Here is a 27,978-nt window from a genome sequence, read left to right as displayed (position 1 = left end):
TACGTATACGCTTTAATTTCGCGCTCATTACACTATCAACGGAGTAAATCGTTACACAGACGTGTCGCGGAGACAATCGCATATAGTATTAAGCCCTTGCTGTATGCTATGTATAATAACATCGTATCGCAATGTACAACGTATATATATTTATAATATGTGTATAATATTATTTACCATAATGTTGTGTACCTATATACAACACTCTAATGACCCGGCGTCGGGTCGTGTGACGAACGTACCTATATAAAAGTGGTAGTGTTTGGTTGTAAATTGACACGTACCGAAAAAACAGCAGCGGCGTTGAGTGAACGAGTGAGTGATGCCGTGACGAGTTCATTATGACAAGCTCAATGAAGTGATGGGAAATCGGGTATTTGGAAAGGGTGCCAGAGCAAACGCACTTGGACGACGCCGCCACCATCGCGGGCTGCCGTTCGTCTCCCTCATTTATTTTTTTTATCATATTATTTATTATTAAAATAAACTAACTAGAAGAATCCGTTGGTGCATAATGTTTTTCAAAGGGGTTGCGCTGCTGCATACCCTTATACGTATATCAGTATGCACACACACACACGCAAATATATATATATATATATATTACTATTATATAGTCTTATTGTATAAGAATACGGCTAAAAGGGGGTTGTCATGCGTGTTGTAAAACGAAACCGATCCCAACACCTGTCTGCTGCAGTGTATATATGTAGTCGCGATCCTATTTATTATATTTATAATATATAAGTATATATTAATTTTGTGTATAAAGTAGTAGGTTTATGTTCATTTCAGCGCAATAGTTTCCAGTGATGACCTTGTCAAAAACCGATAAATAGCTAATACGCTGCTTCCTCTTATGTTATACATCGTATGAATTTAAATTATAATGTATAGGTGTTATATGTATTATATGAGTTCATATTTGATACACCAAAAAATCAGAACCCACAGCCTGCGTGCCGTGCAATTAACATATGACGTCATTGCTATTACGATAAAAACTGTGTGAAGCTATAATAATAAACAAAAAATATATTACCACATGCAAAACTACGCCGTAATTATACTATATAATATTATAATATCGTATTATGTACAAAATAAGCCAAGAAATGTGTGTGGTCGTATAGTGTTAGTTTTTTGTTATTTTTTTGTATTTACTCATTTCAAGGTTATGCATCGAGTATTGCTTGAGTGCAGTTCTGTTTGGACCGAAACAATTTTTTCCTCGAACAATTATTTCTCTATTCATTTTAATTGTATTAACATGTTTATCGCGAAGATTAATTAAAACGAAATTGACTTGTTATCTGCTGCATACTACAAACAAGAAACCATTGTGACAACAGTTTTAGCAAAACTTTATACTATTCACTTATTAAATTATGCATTATATCGATACAAAAATACCATATACCTACGTAATATATATTATTATGTAAATAGTGGTGACCAATGGTATTATTAAAATCATAGTAAATAGCTTCGGGATGGAGGATTATTATTACATTAATTATTATTACAGCGGCGTTACTTCTTTTTAAAAAACCATTAAGTGTCCAGTAGTTGCGTTGATCGATTAACCAGAATGGTTAGTAAAATATATGCACATAAAATATCGTTATAATATAACATTATAATATTGAAGTAGCTACTACTTTATACGGACGGGAAAAAAAAATTATACGTTCTTAGTTTACTAAGTGTTCTAGTTGTCGTGTCCACGATCGTGCACATTGTTACTGTGTGATAGGATTGAATATAATAATTCGATATTCTGGGAGTGGAATCGACGGGGGTTCAGACGAGTCTATCGAGTTGACCGATCGATCGAAGAAGCCGCGTCACAGCTATTAGTTGCATGTCAATCAAAACGGGATGATCATGAACATAACTTATTATTGATACATAACCAGCGATAATGTGTATAAAACATCTTCGTCCTGGAAACGATATTTATCATCGAGCTTTCTATGTATATATATAATTGTTTCACGCGTAAATCTTGTCCGCCCGCGCCGTTTCTAATTATTAATCACCTCGTTGAGTGCAGATGTATTTATTATATTATGATGACGGGTTGTGTACTTGAGTGTGTGTAGTCGACGATGTGAGCGCTTAACGATAAAACGGCTGCACGAGTTTCGTCCGAGTAAAAACGATGTGTTTAAAAACGCATTACACGTTGTCGACGGTACTTATATCGCGTACACTAGTAATAATCATATCGTCATGAATCGTGATGTATAATATAATTTATAATATTATGCGCGTTAAACAGGCCGCTTTGGCTGTAAAAATAATAATAATAATCGTGTCTGTTGGAGATCCTAATAATAAAATAATGTTATAATAATACCGCAGTAATATAATAATAATACAGACAATTGAAAAAATTATTTCGTCTCGCTATAGACGGACATTAAAACGCGATTATGTATTCGATGACCTCTGTCCGCGGGTCAATTATTATTAGCGTGGCTGCGTTTTTCGATAATTCACTGATTTGTTTGCGGGCGATTAATCTTAAAGAGGAGGCGCTCGAAACGGTTCGGCGCGGCCTTTATTTACGGCTGAAAAAAAAAAAACATTATTAATAACTCGCGGGCGTCGTTTAAATCGCTGAATTGAAATCTTCGCTGCGTAAATCATATTATAATTGGCCACCGTTCGGAGGAGGAGCCGGAAACGGCAGCAACAACAATTTGGTGGTTATACACTATGTATCTACTATACGGGCATATCATATAGGTGTCGTTTAGAGAGTATACCCAAACTTCTCGCGTGTGGGAATATGTTTTATTACAACGGATTTATATTATCAAGATTAATTAAAAAATGCCTTACAGTTATATTTAAATGAACGTTTCGTAACAATAGCTCGGCTGTTAACATATATTACTCGCTGCATACGCGTATAATATAATATTATATATGTATTATTGTTATTAATATTATGTATCCCTTAACAATGCGCTAAAAAATTCTTATCTCGTAAACCGGTTTGTGTGCATAATTTCTCGGGAGACGTCGCGACGATATCGGGTGCGCGTACACAGGTATAGAGGAGTAGCCTGCAATTGGGTAATAATAATAACAGTTTATATGTACTACTAGAACGGTTGCTAGAACCCTGCGCGAACAGAAGGGATCTCGCGCCGGTCCGCGTGAGTCGTCGTCGTATCCTCTCTTCTCCGTCTATGCCGCCGTCGTCGTTCCCGCTCGTTCAACCCTCTCCTCAAGCTCGTTTTTCAACTTAACAATATAATATCATTAAAAACCGTGGTAGTGCATATTTCAACGTTCAAACCGTAGGTAATATTAATCGTAAAATTTGATGTGAAATCGCGATCACAATAATATACCGTATTTGTTTGTGTCGCCTCGTGATTGTATAACAAAATATTATGATTAAGTATTTGCGAAAGTTTCACGGTTCCGGGTCTTTCCGCATGCGTGTATAATATTACCATATTGTGGATACACGGCCGTCCGGGCTTTCTAATTTCTAGTGACATCGAAATTTAAAAAAAAAAAAAACATGTTTGTGCCCGGAATCTGACAGGACGCAACACAACGTCCACTAGGACAATTTATCGTTTTATTATAATGTAGTATATTATATTTATTTTTTTATCGATCGCGTGCATATATAATATGTTAACTCTTAACGACGGAATAATAATTTGCGTTAATAAGAATACTGCTACGTCACGTCTACGTATAATATGATAATATATTATAATATGATGTTTATAGTGGTCGATGATTTTATTTAATTTTATTTCTCATCATAATTAGCGGCCGAGACGTTATTTTTTTTTTTATTATTATTATTTTTGGCTATTTGTTTTATGCGTCGATTAAATTTGCATAATACAACGACTGACCGACGAGACCAGATCACAGTTTTACGAGCTACATGTTTTTTTCCTTCTTTCGGTTTAATGGCTTTGCGCAATCGGTGATTTAATGGAAAACTAACGAAATAATTTTGAAAATAAAAATCGTATTTTATTATAACACTACCTGATAATAATAATAATAATAATAATAATAATAATAATATTAACAGTAATATAATATTGAATAACGTTTTTTTTTTTTTATTCTTTTCTTCGCAGAACAACGTCTTCGCCGAACGGTTCGCTGTTACCGTCGCAGCTAAAACCATCCAACGGACTTATCGGCAGTTCGAGTCCAGGAGGACTAGAGATCGGCACCGGACACCTGGGCGACTTGCAGGGACTTTTCCTGCACCAGCAACCGCTTAAGCGCGAGCCCGAGGACTTGAGCCATCACCGCGGTGGCGGACCACCAAACAAGGGCGGCAACAATGCGGACGGTCTGAAAACGATCGGGGGACGTCCCAAAGTGGTGTTGGTCACGTCCGGTAACAACGGCGGTCAGCAGGACCAGCAGCAACAGCAGCTGGTCGTGGACGTCGTGAACAACAACAACAATCAACAGGCGAACAACAACGCGGTGGGCGGCGTGAAAGAAGAGTACGGCGGTGGACACCATTCGCCTCAGCACAACAGCCGGTCCATAAACGGCACGCCGTCGTCCACGTCGTCGCTCATCACCGAGATGAACCCGCCGCCGCCGGCCATCGAGCTGATCGCCACGCCGGATGGCCTGAAACCCATGTACGGCACGCACATATTCACTACCATGTCGGGACAGCACGCCGACAGCGGTACGCCGTCACCCAAGCACCAGCAGTACACCACGTCGTCCGTGCTGACGGGCGGCGGTGGTGCCGGCAACCCGGGCGGCTACATCACCACGTCCGGTGGCCGGGCGCCGTTCGCCGACCCGTACACTTACCGCGAGTACTTTGGCGGCGCGGGCGCGGGACCCGAACCGGGCCCGTACGGCTCGCAGATCGGCACTGGCGGCGGTGGCCGGCAGACCGCATCCTCCTACGGCGGCGATGCCTCCGACCCCGGCGCCGTGTCCAACGCCGCGGCCACCGCGTCGTTTGTCGAACGCTACGTCCGGCAAAGTTCGTACCACAACAAGGGCGTCATCGCCGCAGCCGGCCTTACAGTCGACCTGCCGTCGCCCGACAGCGGTATCGGCGCCGACGCCATCACGCCACGCGACCAAAACGCTATCCAACAGGTACGTGATACGTTATCATATCGTACTTTTGACGGTCATTACACGCGGTATAGTGATTTAGACTCCCAAAATGTTGAAACAATTCCTTCCTCCGCGGAATAATATCGTTCTTTTCGTAATGGTCGTGTATGTGTATCGGTCGATTGATATTCCCAAAAAATCTTTTCGATATAAACATTAACGGTTTTCCTTGTGCGTTTTTATTTTTGTCATCATCAGCTCGATGTAGATAAACAATATAATATCGTTATCTTTTTTTTTAATACTTTGAGGGCAGTCTCTATTCCAATATTCAAGCTTTTTTAAATGTAATCAAGTGGTCTTAATCGGCTGATGACATGTATGGTGGGATATCGATGAGTATATTTTATAAAACGTTCAACCCTACCGTTTTTTTTCCATCATCTAAAAATTACATTTTTAACTATACCGATGGTACCTAATAAATCTTTTAATATTTTATGTATTTGTACAGTCATTCGATTACAACGAGATGTGTCAAACACCTAGCATGTTGGGCGAACACCAAGCACAGCGGACGCCCACCGGTGGACGGTCGAGACCGTGGCACGATTTCGGCAGGCAAAACGATGCGGACAAGATACAAATACCGAAAGTGTAAGAATACCCGTTTTGTAAATGGATATAATTGGTGGTACATTTTTTGAGGAAAATTAAATTAAATTCGAAAGTCTGGTGACAAAAAAAAAATAAATAGTTTTGATCAACGTACCTATTAGAAATACTTTCGCAGCTCGTTTTCTGATATTATTATTATTATTATTTTTTTAATTATAATTTAACATACTTTCCGTGGCGGTGCCGAGAGAGCGTTTGTCAACTCATACATACGAAAATATTTACGGTAATAAATTCAGACTTCGACATTTTCGTCTAGATCGTTAAAATTTTTAAACCAGTTTCCCGTCAAGTAGATTTTTTTTTTTTGTTTTAGATTTATTTATATGCTTTTAGTCTGCCCCCCGGTCTGCGTGTGCCAGATATCTGACGACCCACTTTGCACGCTAATTTTAATCAAACGCCTCCGGATGTGTCTAGTGTCCACCGTTGTTGGAAATTTAGTGTGTTTCTTTTTTTTTTTTAACTAAAATTTAGGCGTGGCCGAAAGACATATTTTATTCTAAGCAGCCGCTCTTGAGTACTAATTCCATTTAAAAATGTTATTATTAAAAGAATAATAAGGAACGCCCTGGAAATGTTAAATATTTTTTTTTTATATAGAAAGGAAACTACAGTGAAAAATTTTAACCAACGTAGGTGTATTGTCTGTGCGTGCATATATGTTTAGTATTTATGATACATGTACTATACAAAAATACGATATGAATAATTGTTGCTAATAAAATATATCATACAATTTATTAAATAATCATTGTGTTTATATATAGATTCTCCAACTATGGGTTCCGCTATTATTTGGAATCTCCGATCTCGACTAACCAAAGGCGTGAAGACGACCGAGTGACGTACATTAATAAAGGCCAATTCTATGGCATTACTATGGAGTACATACCAGACCCGGATAAACCGTTGACCAGTCAAACAGTCAAGGTAAGAGCCTTTAGCAATTATATGTACTTTGTTATACTGATTATACTAAGATACAAATTCAATTATATCTTGTATAGGTATTATCGTAAAAAGAAATACAATTCATTAAATTCTGTTTTTTAAACTTTTGATTTCCTTTATATTATACTGCCATACAGGCATATAATAAACTAATTTTCAGGCCTTTGGCCACCTAATGTAATTATATCATAAATAATAAAGCAAAAGATCTCAAAACAAATAATTTAATGTAATATAAATGAAAAAAATAAATAGTTTCATCATTAATACAGCATTTTTCAGGCTTCTCGATTTGTTATTAAAAGATATTTCTGCACGAATATTTGACAAAGATATTGGCTCAATGATATTATAATTGCATACATTACATTGAATTATGTTACGTTGCTTGTCACCGCACGTTTTTCTCATATATACTTATATTTATAAACATGTCGTGTTGCAATGGATTTCATCAAAATAACATAAATACGATCGTAAATTAAACGCTGATATATTATACATAATATAATATAAGGTTCGCATTTAAAATTTTTTTTATTCTGTCGATTTATTAGAACTATTTCGACGCTAATCGGCGTCGACGTGAAAGTTTTACCGAGTGTATATTATATCATAATATTATCGAGCTATAAGGCCATTTGTGTTGATATCTGAGCCCGATATAATACTTCACATAAGTAAACCTTTTTGCTGTAATTGTATACAAATGTACTAACAAACGTTCATATGGGGGACCTACAGTTGTTGATCACTGATGAAGGCGAAAACAAAAAAACCTATTTACCCATATAATTACACTGCCGTTGCATAAAATATAATTTATATATAAAATACATAAACTGCACGTGTGTAAAAGTACACATGTATAAGAATGACGGTAATATTAATAACATCTTATGGTCTGTAGTCTGTGGGGAGTTATCGGTTGTTTTGTTTTAAGTGGTAAGCTTGTATTACTTCTTGGCTATCGTGTTTGTGTTTTCTCAATGATAGAGAAAAATCATTTGGAAAAAAAAAACAATTCGTCTGCAAGACACATTTTTTTGTTATTATTATTTGTATCCTATATAGACGTTATACACATATTATCTATATGTGTTTAACCGCTCCTAACACGCACGTTTCAGCATCACTTTATGTATAGTGTATACACGTATACCGTGTATGGATAATCATAATAATAATAACGCCAATCGGCGGTCCATATTTATATTCATATATTATGTCGAGGCACTAAAGATATATAATAATATATTTATCTTCCGGCAACGGTCAATGGGTAAAATCTCGCTCAAGGTGATTATTAGATATTTGTATGTGTGTGAGTGCCGTGTATATATATTTATATATAAATAGCTAAATGGTTGCAGGGTAGATTGTGTTGTTGTGATTGGTATACATACAGGAGGAACTTGTGAAGAGGAGGAAAATGAGGAAGGTACAACCAATACACACACACAACGGTGCAGCGACGGGTCGATGACCAGTATCTGAAGAGCATGGATTTGGGCACTTAACGTGTTATTATATTATATACATACATATTCCATATACATAAATAGACAGCTATATATATTTTTCCGTTCGAAAGAAAGTAATTGGACCGTCTTCTTGTAATGATCGCCTGCCGACCGTATGCACTGGCCTACCTACGCTCTTGTCTCCTATATAATATATATCTAGTCGAGATTTTCATCTATATAAAAGCATTTAGTCTTTTTTTTTTTTACTTCAATCGCTGCACACTTCTAACGTCTTGACTGCGGGCCGTATGCTGACTTCTACTACCTTACCTCTGCCAACCACCTTGAGTCGTGTTTCCATATAAAATTACAACCTAATAGCGATACAGCCTATATTTAAGACGTAATCGCACTCTTTATAATTGTTGTGTGTGTGTGCTTGTATTTTAAGATAATATATATATATATATTGTATAGCATATAATATATATTAATTCCTCCAGTTGTGACGTGTTAATGCATTTGCACATACACACACTATACTATAACGTACGCGTGGACCCCTTCATTATGTATATGACTTATACATTTGAATATCATGTAAAACGTGATTTCTGTGGTCATCGTTTGACGGGGAATTTATCACTGAAAATCCTAGCTTCCCGATATCTGTATATTTTATGTATTACGATAATGCATGTGCCCATTCCTAGAAATAATTATGGGTTGGCAGCGTGATCGAATGTATAATAAATTATCATTCATTTCTTTCTACCAAATTATAATATATTGTGTTCTATGACTACCGCGGAGGCATTTTTTTTTAAACAAAGCCATGACATTTGAAACTCCTCGCTCTTGTAAGCGTAATTTTGATTCAATCCAAAAACACTATCATTTCCTCCGTGAACCCAATAGCTAATACTTGTGTGGTTGTTTATAATTAAATAATGGAAATGACGTGCGTTCACTACAATTTATAAATCATCATCCCCTCCTCACCCCACTGCCGACAAATAGTAATAATACTATATTTTAATGTAATTGATATCCACATGTAGCCATTTCCGATATAATATTCTATTGCTATTAAATCACGTATGTATACAAAAAGTCTCACTGAAGTCCATATAATTATATATCTATTCCTACTGCGGGGAGCGACTGAGTTGCTTTACATTATAATGTTTAATTCGGTAAGTTCGAAGGCGCGCGCCCGCGCGTACACATGTGTATGTATATTGTATATGTGTACACTGTATAAGTACTCGTGTTGTATGTATATGTCTGTCTGATAAAGTAAATACCTGCTTATTATGCCTTTATAAATACTTATTCTCTCGTAGGTAGCGGTGATTGTATACCACAGAAGTCAACTGACGACCCAATGATTTATAGTGTTTGTCCGAAGAATAAAATATAAAAACGCACAATCCAACATTGCCATTCTACAAACATATATATATCTTTATATAATGCACTATGTGTATATACGTAAAATGGTAATACGAGTATAATAGTCTCAGACAGATTGGTAATAACTCTGAAATCCACAACGGCAATCGACAATTCAATAATTCATAAATTCCTCTACCGTGGTGGTGGTATGTCGCCCGCCGTTTCGATATGTATACATAGATAGGTATAGGTATATAAACAGCGGAAACGGTTTGCACGCCGCCTCTGCCCAGGTTGCAGGTGATTAAGGAGGAGGGGATGCTTAAACACCGGGTGTGACTATGGTGTATTTTTTATTCATTTTTTTCTTGCTGGCTTGCACACCGTTAGGACAAGTAATCGGACGGCTCATGTATATAGTGAATGATATATAATATATATATTATATATAGGTATATAAATGAGAAACACGATGCAGATTTAAGTGGACCGAATATGAATTTTCGACTCCTACGCGCTTAACAGTTTCGCACCTGTAGTGTATAATGTATGTGTGTGTATATATATATATATAGTCAGCTGCGACGAGTTTGTGTTTTATCTAAAAAATTCGATTCTGTACGGTCGTGTAATGTATTATTTATTATTATAATAAACGTTCTTACCGGAGTACAACATAATATGCATCGTATGTACACTATGCCGGCATAAAAGCAATAAGGAATAATATATTTTGAGAAAAAAATACTCATAAAAAAAAAAAAAAAAACCGTTTATAATATACTGTAATGAAATATATATTCTTCGGTGAAGGAAGATAAAGGGTAAAAGAGGTAATAACGAAAACGAAACTTGACGGGCGTTAAAATCTCTACTCTGTTACCATACACTTATAATATAGGCACAACCACACATCAACGATTTCGCTCTTTATACACACACGTGAAGACGACTCTAAAAGGAAATTCTTGTTTTGTGAGATTAGGCGACGGCGTTGAATTTATAATGTTTTTTTCTTCTTTATACACACACACACACACTTATATATTATTACTTTTTTTATGCGTTTATAACATTAGATGAACATATCGTATTCTTAGGGTCAATTGTCAACTCACGGCTATATTGGATTTCATGATGCCTTCTCCACTCACACACACACAAACGGATAATGTATTATGCGCGCACTGCAGTTCTCACGGGACACCTGTCTTACGAATTTATCTTTTATTTTTCCGCTGGATCGTCGTTGGAGCAGCGGATTCCGATGGAAATTATCTCTTTTCGTATCTGTCAGATCGGTGTCGCGCACATAAAATATGCATATTCCAAAGCGGCGGCGTCGTTCGTAACACATTTCATATTTTTTTCATCTCATTCTACTACGGTTATACCCTATAAATTATATATACACCGCAATACTATGCATGCGTACTTATAGGTATTTGTATGTTAAGACGATCGAATGAGAAATAATTTGAATATTTCTTGTACTTATACCTTTTTATTGCCCCGAAGCTTACAGTCAGAAGCTATTATACGAAAATTACATTTTTATCGTGTGAATTTGAGGCTTTATCCTCTCAGATTTTTTTTTTATGAAATATGTATATAAGCATCGTAATTGTTGTATACATCATTTCTCCGAGTAGATAATTACTTTTGTTCTTTTCAAGACAATTTTCAACCTTAGTTTATACTTATATACTATATAGACTTTTTTTATATATAATTACGTCAACCGTCAAGTTGATCGGTCATCATCTCTTTAATCCGATAATGTAATATATTACTAAGTGGGTATATAAGAAGTTATAATTGGGGGAACAATGTAATAATAAATAATAATAATCTGCGTATTAGTCGGGCATTTTAAGTTTCCTTCTCCGCTCTCTTTCGACATATGTAAATACTTGACAGGTGGTGGATGATGTTATACCTATAGTAGCTGTTGATTATGATTGCTGTGGTTGTACATGCAATGTGCACACACAGCGGGTTAAAAGCATAATCACAACTCACTTCTCGCTGAGTGAAACACTCAAATATAAAATAAAATAAAAATTATAACTTGTACAGAACACAACGGCGTTGTTAAAAACCTAACCCACGTTTCCTCAAGGCCGTGATTGTAAAAATAACACACGTATTATACCGAATCTCATTACTGATTGTTATTACCCATAGATTGCTTCTTTCAATTAATTCGAACAATTTTATTTTACTCATTCGTTTTTTACTTGTATTTTTTATATACACACACATAATGCCTGTACGTTTTTATTGCTTTTCTATGGAAACTATACATACGAAAAAAAACTACTAGCTTCTAAAATGGTCCGGAGATTAAAAATTAATAGCGCGTCTCGTGGCCAGCAGAACACGCATGTGTTTTTCTTGGTATAATACTACCGACCATGTAGTCATTTAATTTCATCGAGAATCCGAAGGTAATAACAGTAAATTATATCAAAACATGCGAACGTCCGATATTATGTATAGTCGAGTTACTTATATTTTGTTAGTTTTTTTTTTTCACTCAATCATTTGTACATGTATAAAAAAAAGATTGGGATATAACCATTATAATGTGTTATATGCATAACAAAACAGTTCCTATAATACATTATAATTATATTAGTCACTTATATTATATAATGATTCATCGAAGCCGTAAAATGAGTCATATTTATCTGACGAATTTGGTCTTTTTTTGTGTTTGCAGAGCGTGGTCATGTTAATGTTCAGAGAAGAGAAAAGTCCAGATGACGAAATCAAAGCGTGGCAATTTTGGCACGGCAGACAACACAGCGTCAAACAACGAATACTCGACGCCGGTAAGTCGCATATATTCATTTTTTTAAATTTAAAAACGAATATGTTGGGTTACCGACTCGGCAGACTAATCCTCGTGCTCGGTTAAACAGAAAAAACTCCAAAAATTCCAAGTTTCTTAATATTTTTTTTCGTCTATAAGTATAATCCTTTCGATCTCCCTCCCGTTCGAAGAATCGATATGTTGAAATCCTACACCGCCGTCGTAAACGTTAATACTTTAATGGAAAAACGCGCATTGCCGAGAAATCAACAGACCGTGTACCGCAATCCGCGTTCTCGTGTTACAATAATTCGTGCGACGTCAAGTTGACAAGTTTCTCCAGCCACTCGTGGCCGAGACGGAGAGAGAGAGAGACAAACATAGACAGATAGCGCAAAGACTATAATAATAAAATTATAATATATATCCGTTTCCCATTAGGTGTCGTTTTTCGATCATATACGTACACATATTATTCAACATGTTATAGCTTACCTTTACGTACAAAAATAATAAATACAGTATACACAGTACGCATATAGTGTGTTTTTGTGTGTATATATATTTATATATTATATATACCTATGTATATATAAAAATAGTTAATAACAATTGTCATTTATTTATCACCGTAGAAGTAGAAATATAATTAATAACGTAGTGCGAGTAGGTACACCGCGCGTTGTGTACAAGTCAGTTTTATATTTTAATCCACGGGATACTCGCGGACCATTTCGTGTGCATGTAGATGAGGTACGTGTAGAAAAACTACGATAGGCGGGAGTGATGTCCGGTGAGGATAACGTGTGGGCACACACGTACCTATATTAGAGATTATATATACTTCGTCGAACACGATTCGTTACTTCGCGCGTGCGTGTGTGATGCTGTGCTTGTACGTGCATATGATTAGTGCCTGTATGACACGGTGACGTATAGTGTAAGCTCCACCGAGTGTTTGTGTGTAACATTTCTCCCCTCTAGATTTCCCGAGGCGTATAGTGTCTAATATATGCATATATATGCGTTGCCGCTGATGTTTTTCGACGTTCAGAAGTTTATTTTTCCTACAAATCGTGTACAACGCTATAAATAAATCGTCATCATATGCGTTATTTATCGTACGTATAAAACGACGCCGCCCAGTGATTAAAGCCTGGACGAATAATAAAATGACGATTCCATTTAACGCGCGGTCGTACGTTATTTTTTCGCGCGATCAGGGTCTCTCGTTCCGTATTTACCTATACGATATAATATAATATAATATAATATAATATAATATAATGGGACATTTCGAATGATATACGTCTATATCGCAATTGCCAAGGATTTCAAACCTGTTATCGGCTACATATATTATATACATTTATTATTATAAATTTATATACCTATATTATATCCACTATATAGGTATTCGTGTATTTTTTTGTTCATTGATATTTTTTTTTCGTTTTCCGTCGACCCATTACACACCGCCGCCATTTAATGTAATATCTACATATACACACTTCAGCATCGTCTTTGAATCTACACATGCATTATAATCCACCGAGTTATGCGAATGCTGCATAAAAAATCACATTCGGTAAAATCGGATAAACTTTAGTAGTACGATCACGTCATTATCGCCGATACATGGCTCGCACATTGGACCGTATTTGCAACAAATTGGAAATATATTATATGGGGGACTTAATAATGATACAGTATAATATGAATACTACATTTTCTATAGTATTGTATTTTTATATCATCAAGTATGTTTAAAAGATTTCTATTTGAAATCGTCGGTTGAATGATGCAACGATATGTGTCACGTGTGTATATTATATTATTATGTAGGTACTAGATACCTGGATGTTTATATACATATAGTGTCTATGGTTCAACTCCCTTTATTTGTACAACTTGTATTTTTAAAAACACTACTATATTGACCTTTTAAGCCTTATATTAATTGTTCGTTCCCTTAAAAGATATTTTCCTCTGCTCTTATACGGCGGACTGCGTAAAGCTGTGCATACAAAAATGTAACTTCCCTATTCCGTTTCCGTCGGCGAAACCGGAGAAAAAAATCGTTTCCATCCGTATTTGTCACACACAGAATCCGAAAATGGTCACACATCGCCGCGTTGTGTACGTGAACTGCAATCCGTTGGTAGAATACGCGCAATCGGAATGTCGTTTTACACACATAATATTATTTGAAAAAAAAATGTGAAAAAAATCAAATAAATTAATTCCGATGACTGTGTGCCGCCTTTCTCGCGAGGGATATCTATGCAGCTAGGTTCCATTGTAGTCGTTTTTATCGGTTCGTAGATTATCCAATTATAATATTATGTATAATATATTATAATAAACATGTACATAGTATACTTTTCGTATAAAATTATCGTCATTCCCATAATACCGTCAGAATTAAGTAAGTATAGTTAATTAAGACGAAAGAGTGGAGGTACGTCATTATAATATAATACATATAGAATCTAAAGTCTAAATCTTGTACATATATATATTACATATACGAGTCAGCCGTGTTTTAATTACATCACTTTTTTTCTTTATACATATTATATATTTATATATTATTATCTTAATGTGATATTTTTTCCATCTGTGTTCCCGCAACGACCAATAATTATTATTCTAATGGATTCTGATGTCAAACACTGTAGCGCGTAGTCGGTCGGATCTGCGTGTAGCCAAGCTTAAAAATACACGAAAATATATTACCTCCGTTCTGAGGTCAACATCGATCGGTGAACCTTATATTATTATAATAATTTATAAACGAAAAAAAATATAGTATGTATAAATGTATCCCGCGACGTGAAATACGATCGACGAAAATAAATTAAATAACACCGACGAAGAAACATTTCCCTAATTGACGTTATCGGTTTGCTATCTTCAATTTGGGTTTTTTTTTTTTTTTTTAGAAAACTTGTCACGATATATTTTTCGTAAGTAAAAAAAAAAAGATCGCGTGCACATACTAAAATCTACATTGTTCTCTTTGGATGATATTTATAGTTTTTGTCCACGACACTTACAGAAACTGAAAAACAAAAACCCAGTAACAATGGCCTACTGTGTTTTCGAGATCGTAAATTTTTTCATCCTTCTGCATCACGTGAGCGTGTATACGAATGTCCCATTGTTTCGCGTTTTTCTTAGGATTGTTGTTCTTGCTTATTTTATTATTATTATTTATTTATTATTTTTTTTTCATACATATTACATGTTTTTAGCTATAGTTTATTGCATTTTCAAAATTCACCTCAGCCGCGTTTGTTAGAAAATGTATACATTATTATTATAATATTTTGTTGTATTATATTAGATAGCCCCACGTACATGAGCCGGATCCGCCATCCTGATATCGTTTATCTAAAATTATATATATATATATATGTTACGTATTAGTATAATGTAAATATTATATACAAATATATTGTTATATTTGTAAAAATTGTAATCTCGAGCACGTATTTCAATAAGATATAATTTTTATAATGAAACGCGTAACGTTGTAACTCGTAATTAACCGGCATAAATTCGCACGGTCCTGAAAAAAAAATAGGGTGGGATAGATAATATGTATGCGTGTAATCATAATCATCAAAACTCCATTATTTATAGTAATAGCGCGTTTAAACTGGTTATTATATAGAACCGCGATCTGTTCAAGTCTATATTAAACCATACTAAGATAACCCTTAGGTTGTGCGGAGGCTGCACTATAATATTTCAATGCGTTGGGTATAAGAATATATTTTTTTGACCTGTTGGTGGGGGGCGGGGGTACCACTGTTTCGCTCCGAGGAAATCGTGAACATTGGACTCTCTCTAGTAGCCTGTAATTATTATTATTATTTTTTATAAATCTTTATTTTAGACACACACGTACTCTGACCCAAATCGTATACAAATAAGGATTAGTTCGATCCAGTATTAAAATTAATGCGGGCGCGCACGATGAAAAACGGATGGCTGCTATTTGGAGAAGAAAGAGACGAGGAGGTTATAACGCTTAAAGATTTACATTTTATATATATTATATACCCACTACACGTATACACGTGTATGCTTTTTTTCGATTTTACTAATTTATGTTAATTCGCCCTTCACAAATAAAATACGTCCATCGTACTAAAAAGTTAAGTCGTATGTGTCTAAAATATTCGTGTATAATGTGCACGCGTATACTTTTAATTCCATTACAAAATAAACATGACATTGCTTTTAGACGATATTTGACAGATTCGCCAAAAAAAAAAAAAAACCCCATTCAAATATAATTTAATCTAATTTTATACGCATAAAACAAAAAACAACTTGCTTATTCAATATATATTTATATGAATATGTGCCGTATAGACGGAATTCTGTTTCGAGACATCTATCAGGTATATAATATGCAAATTTACCAATAGAAGCAGGCGATGTGTCGTTTCTCATTAGGTATTATAATTGGATATCGGCCAGCCCGTGTGAGCGCATCGTTGTCGACTGTCGTCCATATACTGAATCTCATTTGTTTTCCGCCGCCGTCGTACATGGTACACAATAATATACTATAATATTATATACTCGTATATTACTATAATGATATGTACATCTTTCTCTCTCTAGTATACCTATGCTCTTTCCCAAAATTACTTCGTCGACCCCATATGTTAATCGAGCAAATCGTTCAATAATACTCGCGATGCATCTAACAAGTGTCATTATATCATTATAATTGCGCCGTGTTTGTGATGCGCTTTAAGTTAGTGGATATGTACATGGAAGGCACAACTCCGCTAGATCGGTTTTAAGTATTTATCGGTTTTCGTCGTATACATATTAGTTATTACTTGCCTGCGTATAATTAATGATATTATGACGCGCGCTCGACAGAAATATCGTTACGTTTGGGAGTCTGATTGATGTCGGGAAAATAATCGTCCAAGATTTCCGGTTCGCCGGCGTTCTTACCGTGCGTAAATAGTAAATACTGCACATCATCGCGGTACGCGTGCTCGTCGCGTGGGCGGGTATCTACGTGTATATATTATTATAACATTTATAACGCGTGTCGGCGGGACCGGAAAAACCTGATAACGAACACTGCACTGACCCATTTGTTCTTTAACCGCGTGCAGTAGTACAGTGTACATCAATGCAAGTATACGGAGCAAAGGCCGCTGGCTATATATAATATACAATCAGGTTCCTCTTCCTATACACACTTCCACATAATATATATATTTACCCGCGTAAGTAGATGCTACTCGTCGTCGTAGCGTATAATATATATATTATATAGGTACCATATAAATAGTCGGTAGTAGCGTCGGGACCTGTTATTGAAATCAAGTTATATCTTTGACGTATAGCTAGTTACTATTGTAGTACTGCTATTATTATTATACGAGCTGCACTTCATTCATAAAAATCGAAACCGCCTCCAACGATGTTATGCCATGCCGCGGTGCGATATCCAATCCAGTTCTCCGTGTAACATCTCGTTGTACAACTTCAGCTATGGTACCTATATATAATACTTATTATTTATACAGTAGGTTTACCTGTTGAACTTATCTCACACCGTCGCCGTATACTAAATCATTTTTTTTACATTACCCTACTTACGAACTTTTTTGCCAGTTTTCTTTCTTTTTTTTTATTTTAATTATTCGTTTTATATTTGTTGAATGTAAAATTAATTTATAATCAATAATGTTTGCTATGTGCGGCATGTGTATGCTTGTCTGTTGATCAGAACTCGGAGGATTACTGTAATTGCCTGTGTTACGAGAAGAGTTTACGTTGTTAAGGATAAATTTAAATGACTTGGCGCGATGTCAAGAAAAGAAACGAAAAAAAAAATACGAAACGCGAATTTTATTACACTGCATCAGATTCCGCGCCACGCATGTGTTTAAATTTATGCAATCTGTCCATTGATATTTCCGCTCATTTTATTATTCTGTTTTTTGTATATAAATCGCGTATACTATTATAAAACTAATCTTATTACAATAATAATGGTGATTTTTATTTTTTACAGACACGAAAAACAGTGCCGGCCTGGTGGGATGCATTGAAGAAGTATCACACAATGCCATCGCCATTTATTGGAACCCTCTGGAGAGTCCGGCAAAGGTAAGTTTCATGATATTGTTTTTGATATAAACACGCGTACGAGACGAATACACAAGTATAATATCGTACTTATATAGGAGACAATAATTAAAGAGTAACGAGAACAATTTTATCTGTTTTTTAACCTGTCGTCCGAATTCCTAACCGTCTACGCATTTAATGACCGGTATTTTTTTCTTCTAAGGAAATCGCGCCGCGTATTTATCTTTTAATAATGGTAATTAATATCTACATCACGTAGTAGCTACAGAGAAGTGAAACGAAAAGAGATTATTTTATATTATATATATAATATATATATATATTGCTAAACTCCCGGCTTGTGTGCTAGTCTCAATATCTATGAAAGAAAAAAACAAATCGCCCGAGGGTCGTTTGTGTGTGTGCTAAACGAGGTTAAAAAACCCATTCGGAGATGCCACACGGCGAGCGATTTTGAAATCGAAATTTACACACAATAATCCGGATTACCCGCGGCTTCCAGGTCCAATCAAATATAATCACACGGTGTATTATAAATTATAATATATGCACAAGTTTTTTTTATTTAATAAATAATATCATTTTTTTCTTTCCATTTCAGATCAACGTCGCCGTGCAATGCCTGAGTACGGATTTCAGCAGCCAAAAAGGCGTAAAGGTAAGTTTTTATTTATTTTATTACTCAACGCACGCGAGAGCGTTCCCTCTTTCAAACGATAATAAAATTAAACAAAAAATAAACTATTAAAAACGAACTCACGCTGTTTTCATCTCTCTATGGGGGCGGCGGGGAACATCTTAATTGGTGTTTTAGAGGTTTCTTTTTATACTCGGTCTGTTAAACCCCTCGGCCCGAACATATACACAGGTTAAAAAATGCGACTATTAGATATATCTTATATTGTTATATTCTTCAATCCGTGCTTATTTAAATAGATATCGCGTATAACCAAGGCCAACTGTAATTTAAAAAATAATAATTAGCGTTCCAGTAAACCGATCACGGTTTTAAATAATAAAATATAATTTCTAATTATAAATTTATGGAACGAATAGTGATATTGTGTTATTGATACGAACACAAATTCGAATTTGCAAGTACAAAACTTGACAAGTAATCTTGAATAATAAATTAACAGTTACATATTATTATTATTTAATTATACCTTGGATAGGTAAATGTGAAAAGCAAACAGAACATAACGATAAAATCAATTTTTGCGGTGCATATTATGTACACGCGATTTTATTTGTATACATTTATAAATAGAATAAAGTAAATATAAATTAATATAATAATAATTATTTTTCTCTCGAATGAACGCGCTGTTCATTGGCTAATGGATTTACTTTTGCATCTATCACAATTTAATTGTTGCATAGTCACTATACTACCTTGGGCTAATTGAAAAGTATGCGATCTACATATCGCGAAAACAACTATATATTACTATTAAACGGAATTCTGATAAATAGTAGGTAGATATTATATAGGTACGCATGCAATGCTCGCGTATATAATGGTGATTGACATGAGTTTTTGTAATCAATTAAATTATTATTGACCCTTAATAAAATATAATGTTATAATACTATATTATATTAGTTACGATATTAAATTTTTTTTTAGGGTTTACCGCTGCACCTGCAAATCGACACCTACGAAGAACCGAGAGACGGACCTGTGTACCACAGGGGATATTGTCAAATCAAAGTTTTCTGTGATAAGGTCAGATTAATTAAATATTTTATGAATCATATTTTTTTTCTTAAAACGTTTATCTTCTATTTACGGGACTGGTTGTTTTAATATCGGTTTATCTTAATGTAAAAATATTTTAAAAAAATAAATACGTAAGTTTATATAAATTTCGCGTCGCTATTTCAAATAATTTATTAGGTAATACATATAAACGACTCGGATACTCAGATCATCGTATACTTTATGGTCCAACACGTTGGCAATTATACGACACATATATATGATACATTTATGTTTACAAATACAAGCCGCGTATAATAATATAATATAAAATAATATGGTGTGTGTGTGTAATGTACTCGGGTATAGTATATATGGCATCACACGTAGAAAACTATGCGCCTTGTCTATTAAAACAGTGCCGAAGAGGTCATTTATTTTTTCGACCCCCAAAAATTCTTCGCTGGTATCTTACTGGTAGATCAGACATGGACGACGACGCAGCTGGAAGGTATATATGTGTCTTTTTATACACGTATAATATATTTCTTAATTTTTTTTCCTAGTCATATACATGTACGAATGGTCAGAGGCTTCTAATTTACTGCACGCATCTCTTCTACGTGTATATAAATATATATAAACGCTACAGTCGGACCACCGAAATTAACAACCTCCATGTAACGTGTTCTTGTTTTCTAATATTTTGTCCGGAAAAAAACATACCATGTTCTTTCAATCTCATCAGGATACCTATATATATATAAGCAAACACTTCTCGAACTTGTATGGAGAGTGCTACCTAGCTGGCTGATAACACCGCTGCTCGCTCGGTCGTGTCGTGTCTTGATTCCTTGTGAGTGGTGACCCCCGCATACAGACAAAGGATGTATCTAAAACGTTATATATATATATTCGATTACCGTGGGGTATTAATGTTCGTACATAATAGTAAATAATAATAAAATAAAAATAAAAAAAAAACCTTAGAATTAAAAGATTGTTTTGAGAGATTTCAAAATCAGATTTGAAACAGTACCTACCTCTAGACGTCAAATGCGTATGGTGTTTTTATTTTTGAAGTTCAACGTGGTCACTGGTGAGGAGAAATAATCGCCGTCTACCCTATTGTACAATTCGCGCAAGTGTATCCAAAATATATTATAATATAACTATAAATAAGATACCTATATATAGGCTAAATATATATACAAGCGATTGTTTCAAATGCTCACCCATGTCACCAAACTCACAAGCCATTGAAATCGCAAAATTACCGTTGTAGCGTTTCTGCTGTATGATATCAGCCAGGTTACAAAATTATATTATATATTATCTTTTATTGTTGTCCATATGAGTGATTTCGTACGATATTCTACGTATTTAATCTGTCAAAAATATTCATTGGATTAGACCGATGTTGTGTTTTTCGATTACACATATTTTATTTTAATATATTTTACTCATGTCGATTAGATATTTAATGTTTTATTTTCATCAACCGCCTAATGAATTTTCTCGACATTTCGTAAGCGCCCATAGGTTTTATTTTATCGACCAACGCATTAGAATAAAATAATAAATAAAACTTATACAGACACATTATTCATCGAGATAGCATAATAGTTATAAATAATAGGTTTCTCTGGGGTGCATTAGCTCCAATAAAAGTCATTAAAATTTAGTTGTAAAGCCATAAAACTAACAGCGGACGCATGTCGTAAGTGTCGGCAGCGGCATCATACGAGAATCTCGATTTGATTTTTTTTTATGTATTTATAATATTATTTATACCCGCGTGTATAAAATATAGGTAGACATCGTCAATGTGCGTGCTTGCATGTGCCCAGTGCGTGTCCGATTGAAATTCGGCTTTATCTTGGATCTTCCGTGTTATACCACTATATGCTCGCGTATAGATCACGCTTGCACAATAATAATATTAAATTGTCGATGTTTTTTTTTCATCGGTCAACAAATGTTAAAATTATTTATTGCTCATCAAAATGCTGTTGTGTTCTACCATACGGCGATGGACTTCATTAATAACATTATAAATTTATAATAATTAAATTTAATATTAAAAGAATCGATAGCAACACGACTAGGTTTCAAATATGTTTCTACACGAGCTGTTGTCAGTTGTGGTGGTAAAAGGTTTTAGATACATATTATATTAAATAATATTACTATAATATAAATGTACATGATGTTTCCGAGGGAATAGAAAGAACCTAAAATGCTGTTTCAACCGCCGCATAACGTATACGCATACTTATTACAAAAGTGCATATGCGTATAATTTTTTTTTAATTACTATTCAAAAAAAATACTATTTATACTCCCGTCTTTAAAGGTAACTAATGATAGGTATGTACCTTTCATACACATATAATATTATAATGTAGTGAAAACATTAATAGCATGTTATTTATCGATGTCGAAAAAAATTAAAATAAAATAAAGTTCAATTTATAACTATGAGCTGCAGTTAAGAAACTGTTGTGCGCGGAATGGCCGTATAATCTGAGTGACTAATAAATTTGAATGTATGACAGGGTATAATATTTTCAAATCGCCTTCGTATATATATTAATATTATACCCATATAGTATATAAGTACCTATATAATAATATATAATACGTTATCGTTGCTTTGGTCGCCCGAGTAGGTACAAAGATACTCATAACATACGTATAGATATATTATATTACATAATTTACGCGCGTGCGTGTGTGTAAAGTGAAAACAAATCATAAATTATGATATTCATGTTACGCCATCAGAGTTTTCCTTGTGCGACAGTTGCGAGTACCTCCATGTGTAAAAAAACTTTCCCGATTAATAAAATTATATTATACATCCGTTTGTTAAAAAAAAAACCGCATATAAATTGAATGGTAAAAAAAATTCGTTTAATTACGGTTTTATTGATTTACTGGCGTATACTGGACGGCCGACAGTTTATGATATACTGACCGTGGAGAGAAAAAATAGTAGGTATTATATTATCATATAATCGTTTAAATTACCCGGCGGTGTACTCGGAACGTGTAATCTTTTTTATTTGAGGATTTATAACGCCTGGACCCGCCGAGGTTCCCAGAATATATAATAATAAATGCCATTATAACGCATTAATAATAATAAAAATCGTAGATATACATAAACGCTGTGCGTGTACAATGTATAATATATATTATATTATGTAAAATTACCGGGTTCGCGACAAATTAATGACGGCACAAATTTCGACAATTCCGAAATGTTACCATCTAATATTATAATTGGACAATCTAATAAATCGTATATCACGTTATATAACTTTTTATGTGTGTCTTTTTTGCATTCTTTTATTAACAACCGTTTGGTTTTTAGGGAGCCGAAAGGAAAACCAGAGATGAAGAGCGGAGAGCGGCCAAACGGAAAATGACTGCCACGGGTCGTAAGAAGATCGACGAACTCTATCATCCGCCGTGCGAGCGATCTGAATTCTATTCGATGAGCGACCTCAATAAACCACCAGTGCTGTTCTCACCCGCCGAGGATATTGACAAGGTAAAACTTATGATTACATTATTTTCATGTCCACGATAAGACGAAAATAGCAAAATAGTTCATTTCGGCCCAAATAACTTAACATATAAACAGTACACGTATAAATAGTCACAGAAATATATTTTTGTACAACCATGTACTAAGACTAAAAGCGCTACAACAAAATGTGCTACTCATCGTCTTACAATATAAACCATTTTAATTCTTAAAATTGTATATTAACGATACTTGTCTGAACGTTTCAGCTGACGTCGATGGAACTTCAGGGATTCTATGGACATGACACGGACACGTCCAGTCTGTCGAATGGCGAACCTGGTTCGCTAAAACACTCTTCGCCTTTCCTGTTGCACTCTGGCGTAGCTAACAAGCCAGCCGGTGCGACGACCACGCAGACACTCAAGTTCCACAATCACTTCCCGCCAGATACGCATAAGTGAGTATAACTGCGTGCATTACAATCAATACTTCCCAATTTTTTAGTAGCATAATATAAAATAGCAATCTGATAATCTCCTGATTTATGTATGATACATATTATTGTGTAAAGAAATGGATAGAACCGGTCAACATAATAAATTGAAATCTGTTTCTAGGAACATAATTTTCGAACCGATCGATGATAATCGGCTGGTTTAATATTATACAATATTTCCATCTATTGCTATTTGCTACGTTCGGCCAGGATTCGGGACATAATATATTTGCATATTTGTTCGAAAAATAAATAGGGAAAATATGATTTGATACAAATTTGTTTCGTTAGGGTTTTAAATTTAAAATATGTAATGCTTATTTTAGTTTTTTCTTTTTCTTTTAAAACTTTTTAGCTCATTAAGTCCCAAGCCTATTTTATGATTCATACATAACTAAAATATTATCTATTTAATCCATTAATATACATAATACATACATATATATCTTCCTATTTGCTGCAGTGGTACCTGCCGGCGTTTTTATTTTAACTCTATTATATTATATATAATACTCCTATGAGTGTTTGGTTGCGTATTCATTCATATATGAGACATGTTTTTTACACATCAGCGTGTCTTATTACAACAGCGAGAAGAAAGAAGTACTGGACCAGAGTGGACTGACCACAGACGGTACGGTGTTCTCAAGTCCGCCCAACAAGCGAACGAAGCTGCAGGTGCCGCCCATTAACGAGCGAGTAATGCTGTACGTGCGACAGGACACCGAGGACGTGTACACGCCCCTGCACGTCATTCCGCCGACGACCCAGGGATTATTGAATGCTGTAAGCACAGACTTCATTTATTATTGAAGTACTTATTGACAAACAAGTATAAATTCTCTATTATTTTTTTTTTTTTTTAATATATATTTATTTATATATACATATATTATTACATACCTAATCGTTTTAAATTTTAATTACATTTTTTAATCGAGAAAATATCCGTGCTGCTTTTGGATGATATTATTCTGTGTTCATCGCAATCGCCGCGCCTCCTTCCGTAATTTTCCCATTGCCTACCCGACCCCTATCCGATTGATTCCTCTCCGACAACTAGGCGTGTTATATACGCTGTTATTCCATCTGCACCTGTTTTAATGCAGTGTTCTCTCTCCAACACAACTGATTACGATACGTCGTTTTCTAACAAAAAAATTTTTGCTTTCTTATATCTCTTATTTTTCGATTTGTACTATAATATATTATATTCATTTATCGTTACTGCATCATAATATTATTTTCCAAACTCATATTATTATCTCCTCTTATAATTATTTCACCCGATAATTATGATAAAATAATTATTTCCACAATTCATTATAGATTTAAATGTTATTGTTCTTTTCATGTAACACTGAACTTTATATATTGTATTCATTGCGCTCAACACACAACCCACCATCTCCCACCATGCAACTGCTAAACACATTTGTCGCTAAAAATGATAACGATTCTATTTTTTTTTTTTTTACATATTCGTGAAGCTTTATAAGGTTTATCTATCTATCTGTATCATTTATATTATATACTTAATTTCCTACAGACCAAACTTTTAATCACGCTTTAATTTATTTTTAATTAAAATATTTTGAAAAAATTGTACTTATTCAATTTATTAACCATCTAATTAATAATTTTTAATCACTATTTCACAAAACTATGGTGTATATTGAAAGCTATAAATGGTACTTGTCGCTCGGAGTAATTAAACGTTTTCATTAAAATCATCAGTTTTATAATAAACTATAGAGCTTAGAAATACAATTTTTGTACATAATGTTTTGGTTAAAATCTCGCACCGGACTCTAAACACAATAACCATTACCTACTTCTAGAGCATTAAAATAACCATAATGATAATAATATTCTTATGATATATCATATTGCTTGTTTTTTTAATGCAGCATGGCTTATTCTCGGATATTTTCATCTTCTCTCTGGTAAGTAGTATATCTTTTTATCTCTTAAGTATGTTTTTACCCGCTTTGCATGGCTACTAACATAGTTTTCCAGTCATCCTTTTTCGTCCAAACTATCACGATTATATTTATATATTATAAAAATTTAAACTTTCAAATCAAAATATAACTTAAAATTGATCAATTAAGGAAAAAAATACTAGAGATGTTTGTCCAATTTTACTTTTTTTTTAACTTTGGAGTATATACATACTCCGTGTTAATTTTTATTTCCCATTATTTTTCCAGATTGAGGCTAAGTACAAAATTTCTGCTTCCAGCATTAGTAACATGTATCGAAAAAACAAAAAAGGGTAAGTGGAAACGTTTGATTTTTTTTTTATAAATTCTATTTAAATGCTTTTCCAATTTTTGAAGATACTGGGTTAAAGTCGACGGACATATATGCTTTCCTGAAAATACATATTTTAATTTAACAATTCATAACATCAACGCTTTAGCAACTAATTTATTTTCGAGTTCATAAAGCTCTTATAACCTACTTATACTATGTGAAAATAACTATATTTAAAAATAATATACCAAAACTTGAGTCTGTAAAAGGACATCTGCAAATAAAGAACTAATAGGAAAAATAAGAACCTTTGTATGTTCAATCTTGAAATCTCATATGCAGACTAATGTTCACAAACTTCTCCTCTGTTATTTAACTAACCAATTAATATAAATTTCTACAAATGTTCATATTTTATTCATTATAAAATTGCATTCAAATACAACATTAAACACATGGGTATATTATAACACCTAACCAATATTCTATAAAAAAATTAAACATTTTAGTTTTAAAAACTTGATCATATTCCTTGTTTAATGTTTTAATTATTAACTTTTTTTTTCAGGATTACAGCCAAAATTGATAATGATATGCTCAAATATTATTGTAATGAAGATTCATTTCTTTTGGAAGTCAGACACTCTGAAGAAAATGAGAACATGCTTGATATTATACTGATTGAATTCATGGACCACTAACAGCTAATCAAATTGTTTTTTAAATGAAAAAAAACACTTAAAAATTCCTATCAATTTACCAAGCTATGCTCATTTTTTTACTCTTAACATAATATTTTGTTTAAGAAATATGTGAATTTATTCAAGTCGATTACAATTATATTATATAGTTTTAAAATAGTTATTAGATCTAAATAAGACAGTGTACATAATTATAATATTATAGACTATGTTTATATTTAATTGCCATATGAATATTCATGACGTTATATTTATTGTACTTAAGTGTTTTGATTGGTTACACTATGATAACAAAAGTTCTGAAATTTGCGCACACCTTATGCTCAGTCAATTTATTTTTTAAGTTGTTTAATGAAACAGTATTTTAGAGATTTATTTTATTGGTCTTATAAACTAAGTTTTTATATACATTTATATATATATATATATATATAAGTAATACTTTTATATGTATACATATATTTTTTATTAAGTAGTGATTACTATTTTGCAGACATCAAAAATTAATTTAATGTGATATACAAGAATAGTTATAAACTAATTTAGCTATTAAATTGTATTATACATTTAAATTTGTTCAATTGTGATTTACAAATTTTGACTGTAAAGTATTCAAAACAAACTCTTTTGCTCAATTTTTATTTGAGAAACAATTTAGTTTTAAATCATCATGACAATACATTTTATCAATATTGTTTAATCGTTTATATTTTTGCTCATAAAACGTTGTCAATGGTAT

General features: G+C 33.9%; 1 protein-coding gene across 4 annotated transcripts in view; it reads left to right on the top strand.

Moving 5' to 3' along the window:
* LOC112599388 (protein grainyhead-like) overlaps nt 1–27,385 on the top strand; it is a 103,191-nt gene extending 75,806 nt beyond the window's left edge. For 3 of the 4 annotated variants that reach the window (XM_025346278.1, XM_025346279.1, XM_025346280.1), the window contains 12 exons: nt 4,128–5,130; nt 5,606–5,748; nt 6,540–6,702; nt 12,313–12,424; nt 18,467–18,561; nt 19,145–19,201; nt 20,174–20,272; nt 23,625–23,804; nt 24,050–24,240; nt 24,870–25,065; nt 26,493–26,557; nt 27,107–27,385. In XM_025346278.1, coding sequence (XP_025202063.1) covers nt 4,128–5,130; nt 5,606–5,748; nt 6,540–6,702; nt 12,313–12,424; nt 18,467–18,561; nt 19,145–19,201; nt 20,174–20,272; nt 23,625–23,804; nt 24,050–24,240; nt 24,870–25,065; nt 26,493–26,557; nt 27,107–27,239 — 2,437 coding nt within the window. In that variant the 3' untranslated portion in view covers nt 27,240–27,385. Of the gene's footprint in view, nt 1–4,127; nt 5,131–5,605; nt 5,749–6,539; nt 6,703–12,312; nt 12,425–18,466; nt 18,562–19,144; nt 19,202–20,173; nt 20,273–23,624; nt 23,805–24,049; nt 24,241–24,851; nt 25,066–26,492; nt 26,558–27,106 lie in introns of all 4 variants that reach the window. The other variant, XM_025346277.1, reaches the window with a different exon arrangement.
* Nucleotides 27,386–27,978: the final 593 nt, after the last annotated feature.

The sequence above is a fragment of the Melanaphis sacchari genome, unplaced genomic scaffold (assembly GCF_002803265.2).
Source record: "Melanaphis sacchari strain LSU unplaced genomic scaffold, SCAv2.0 Contig50_pilon_pilon, whole genome shotgun sequence".
NCBI lineage: Eukaryota > Metazoa > Arthropoda > Insecta > Hemiptera > Aphididae > Melanaphis > Melanaphis sacchari.
The sequence above is the reverse complement of the archived record's forward strand: the minus strand, read 5'-3'. Positions and strand labels throughout refer to the sequence as shown.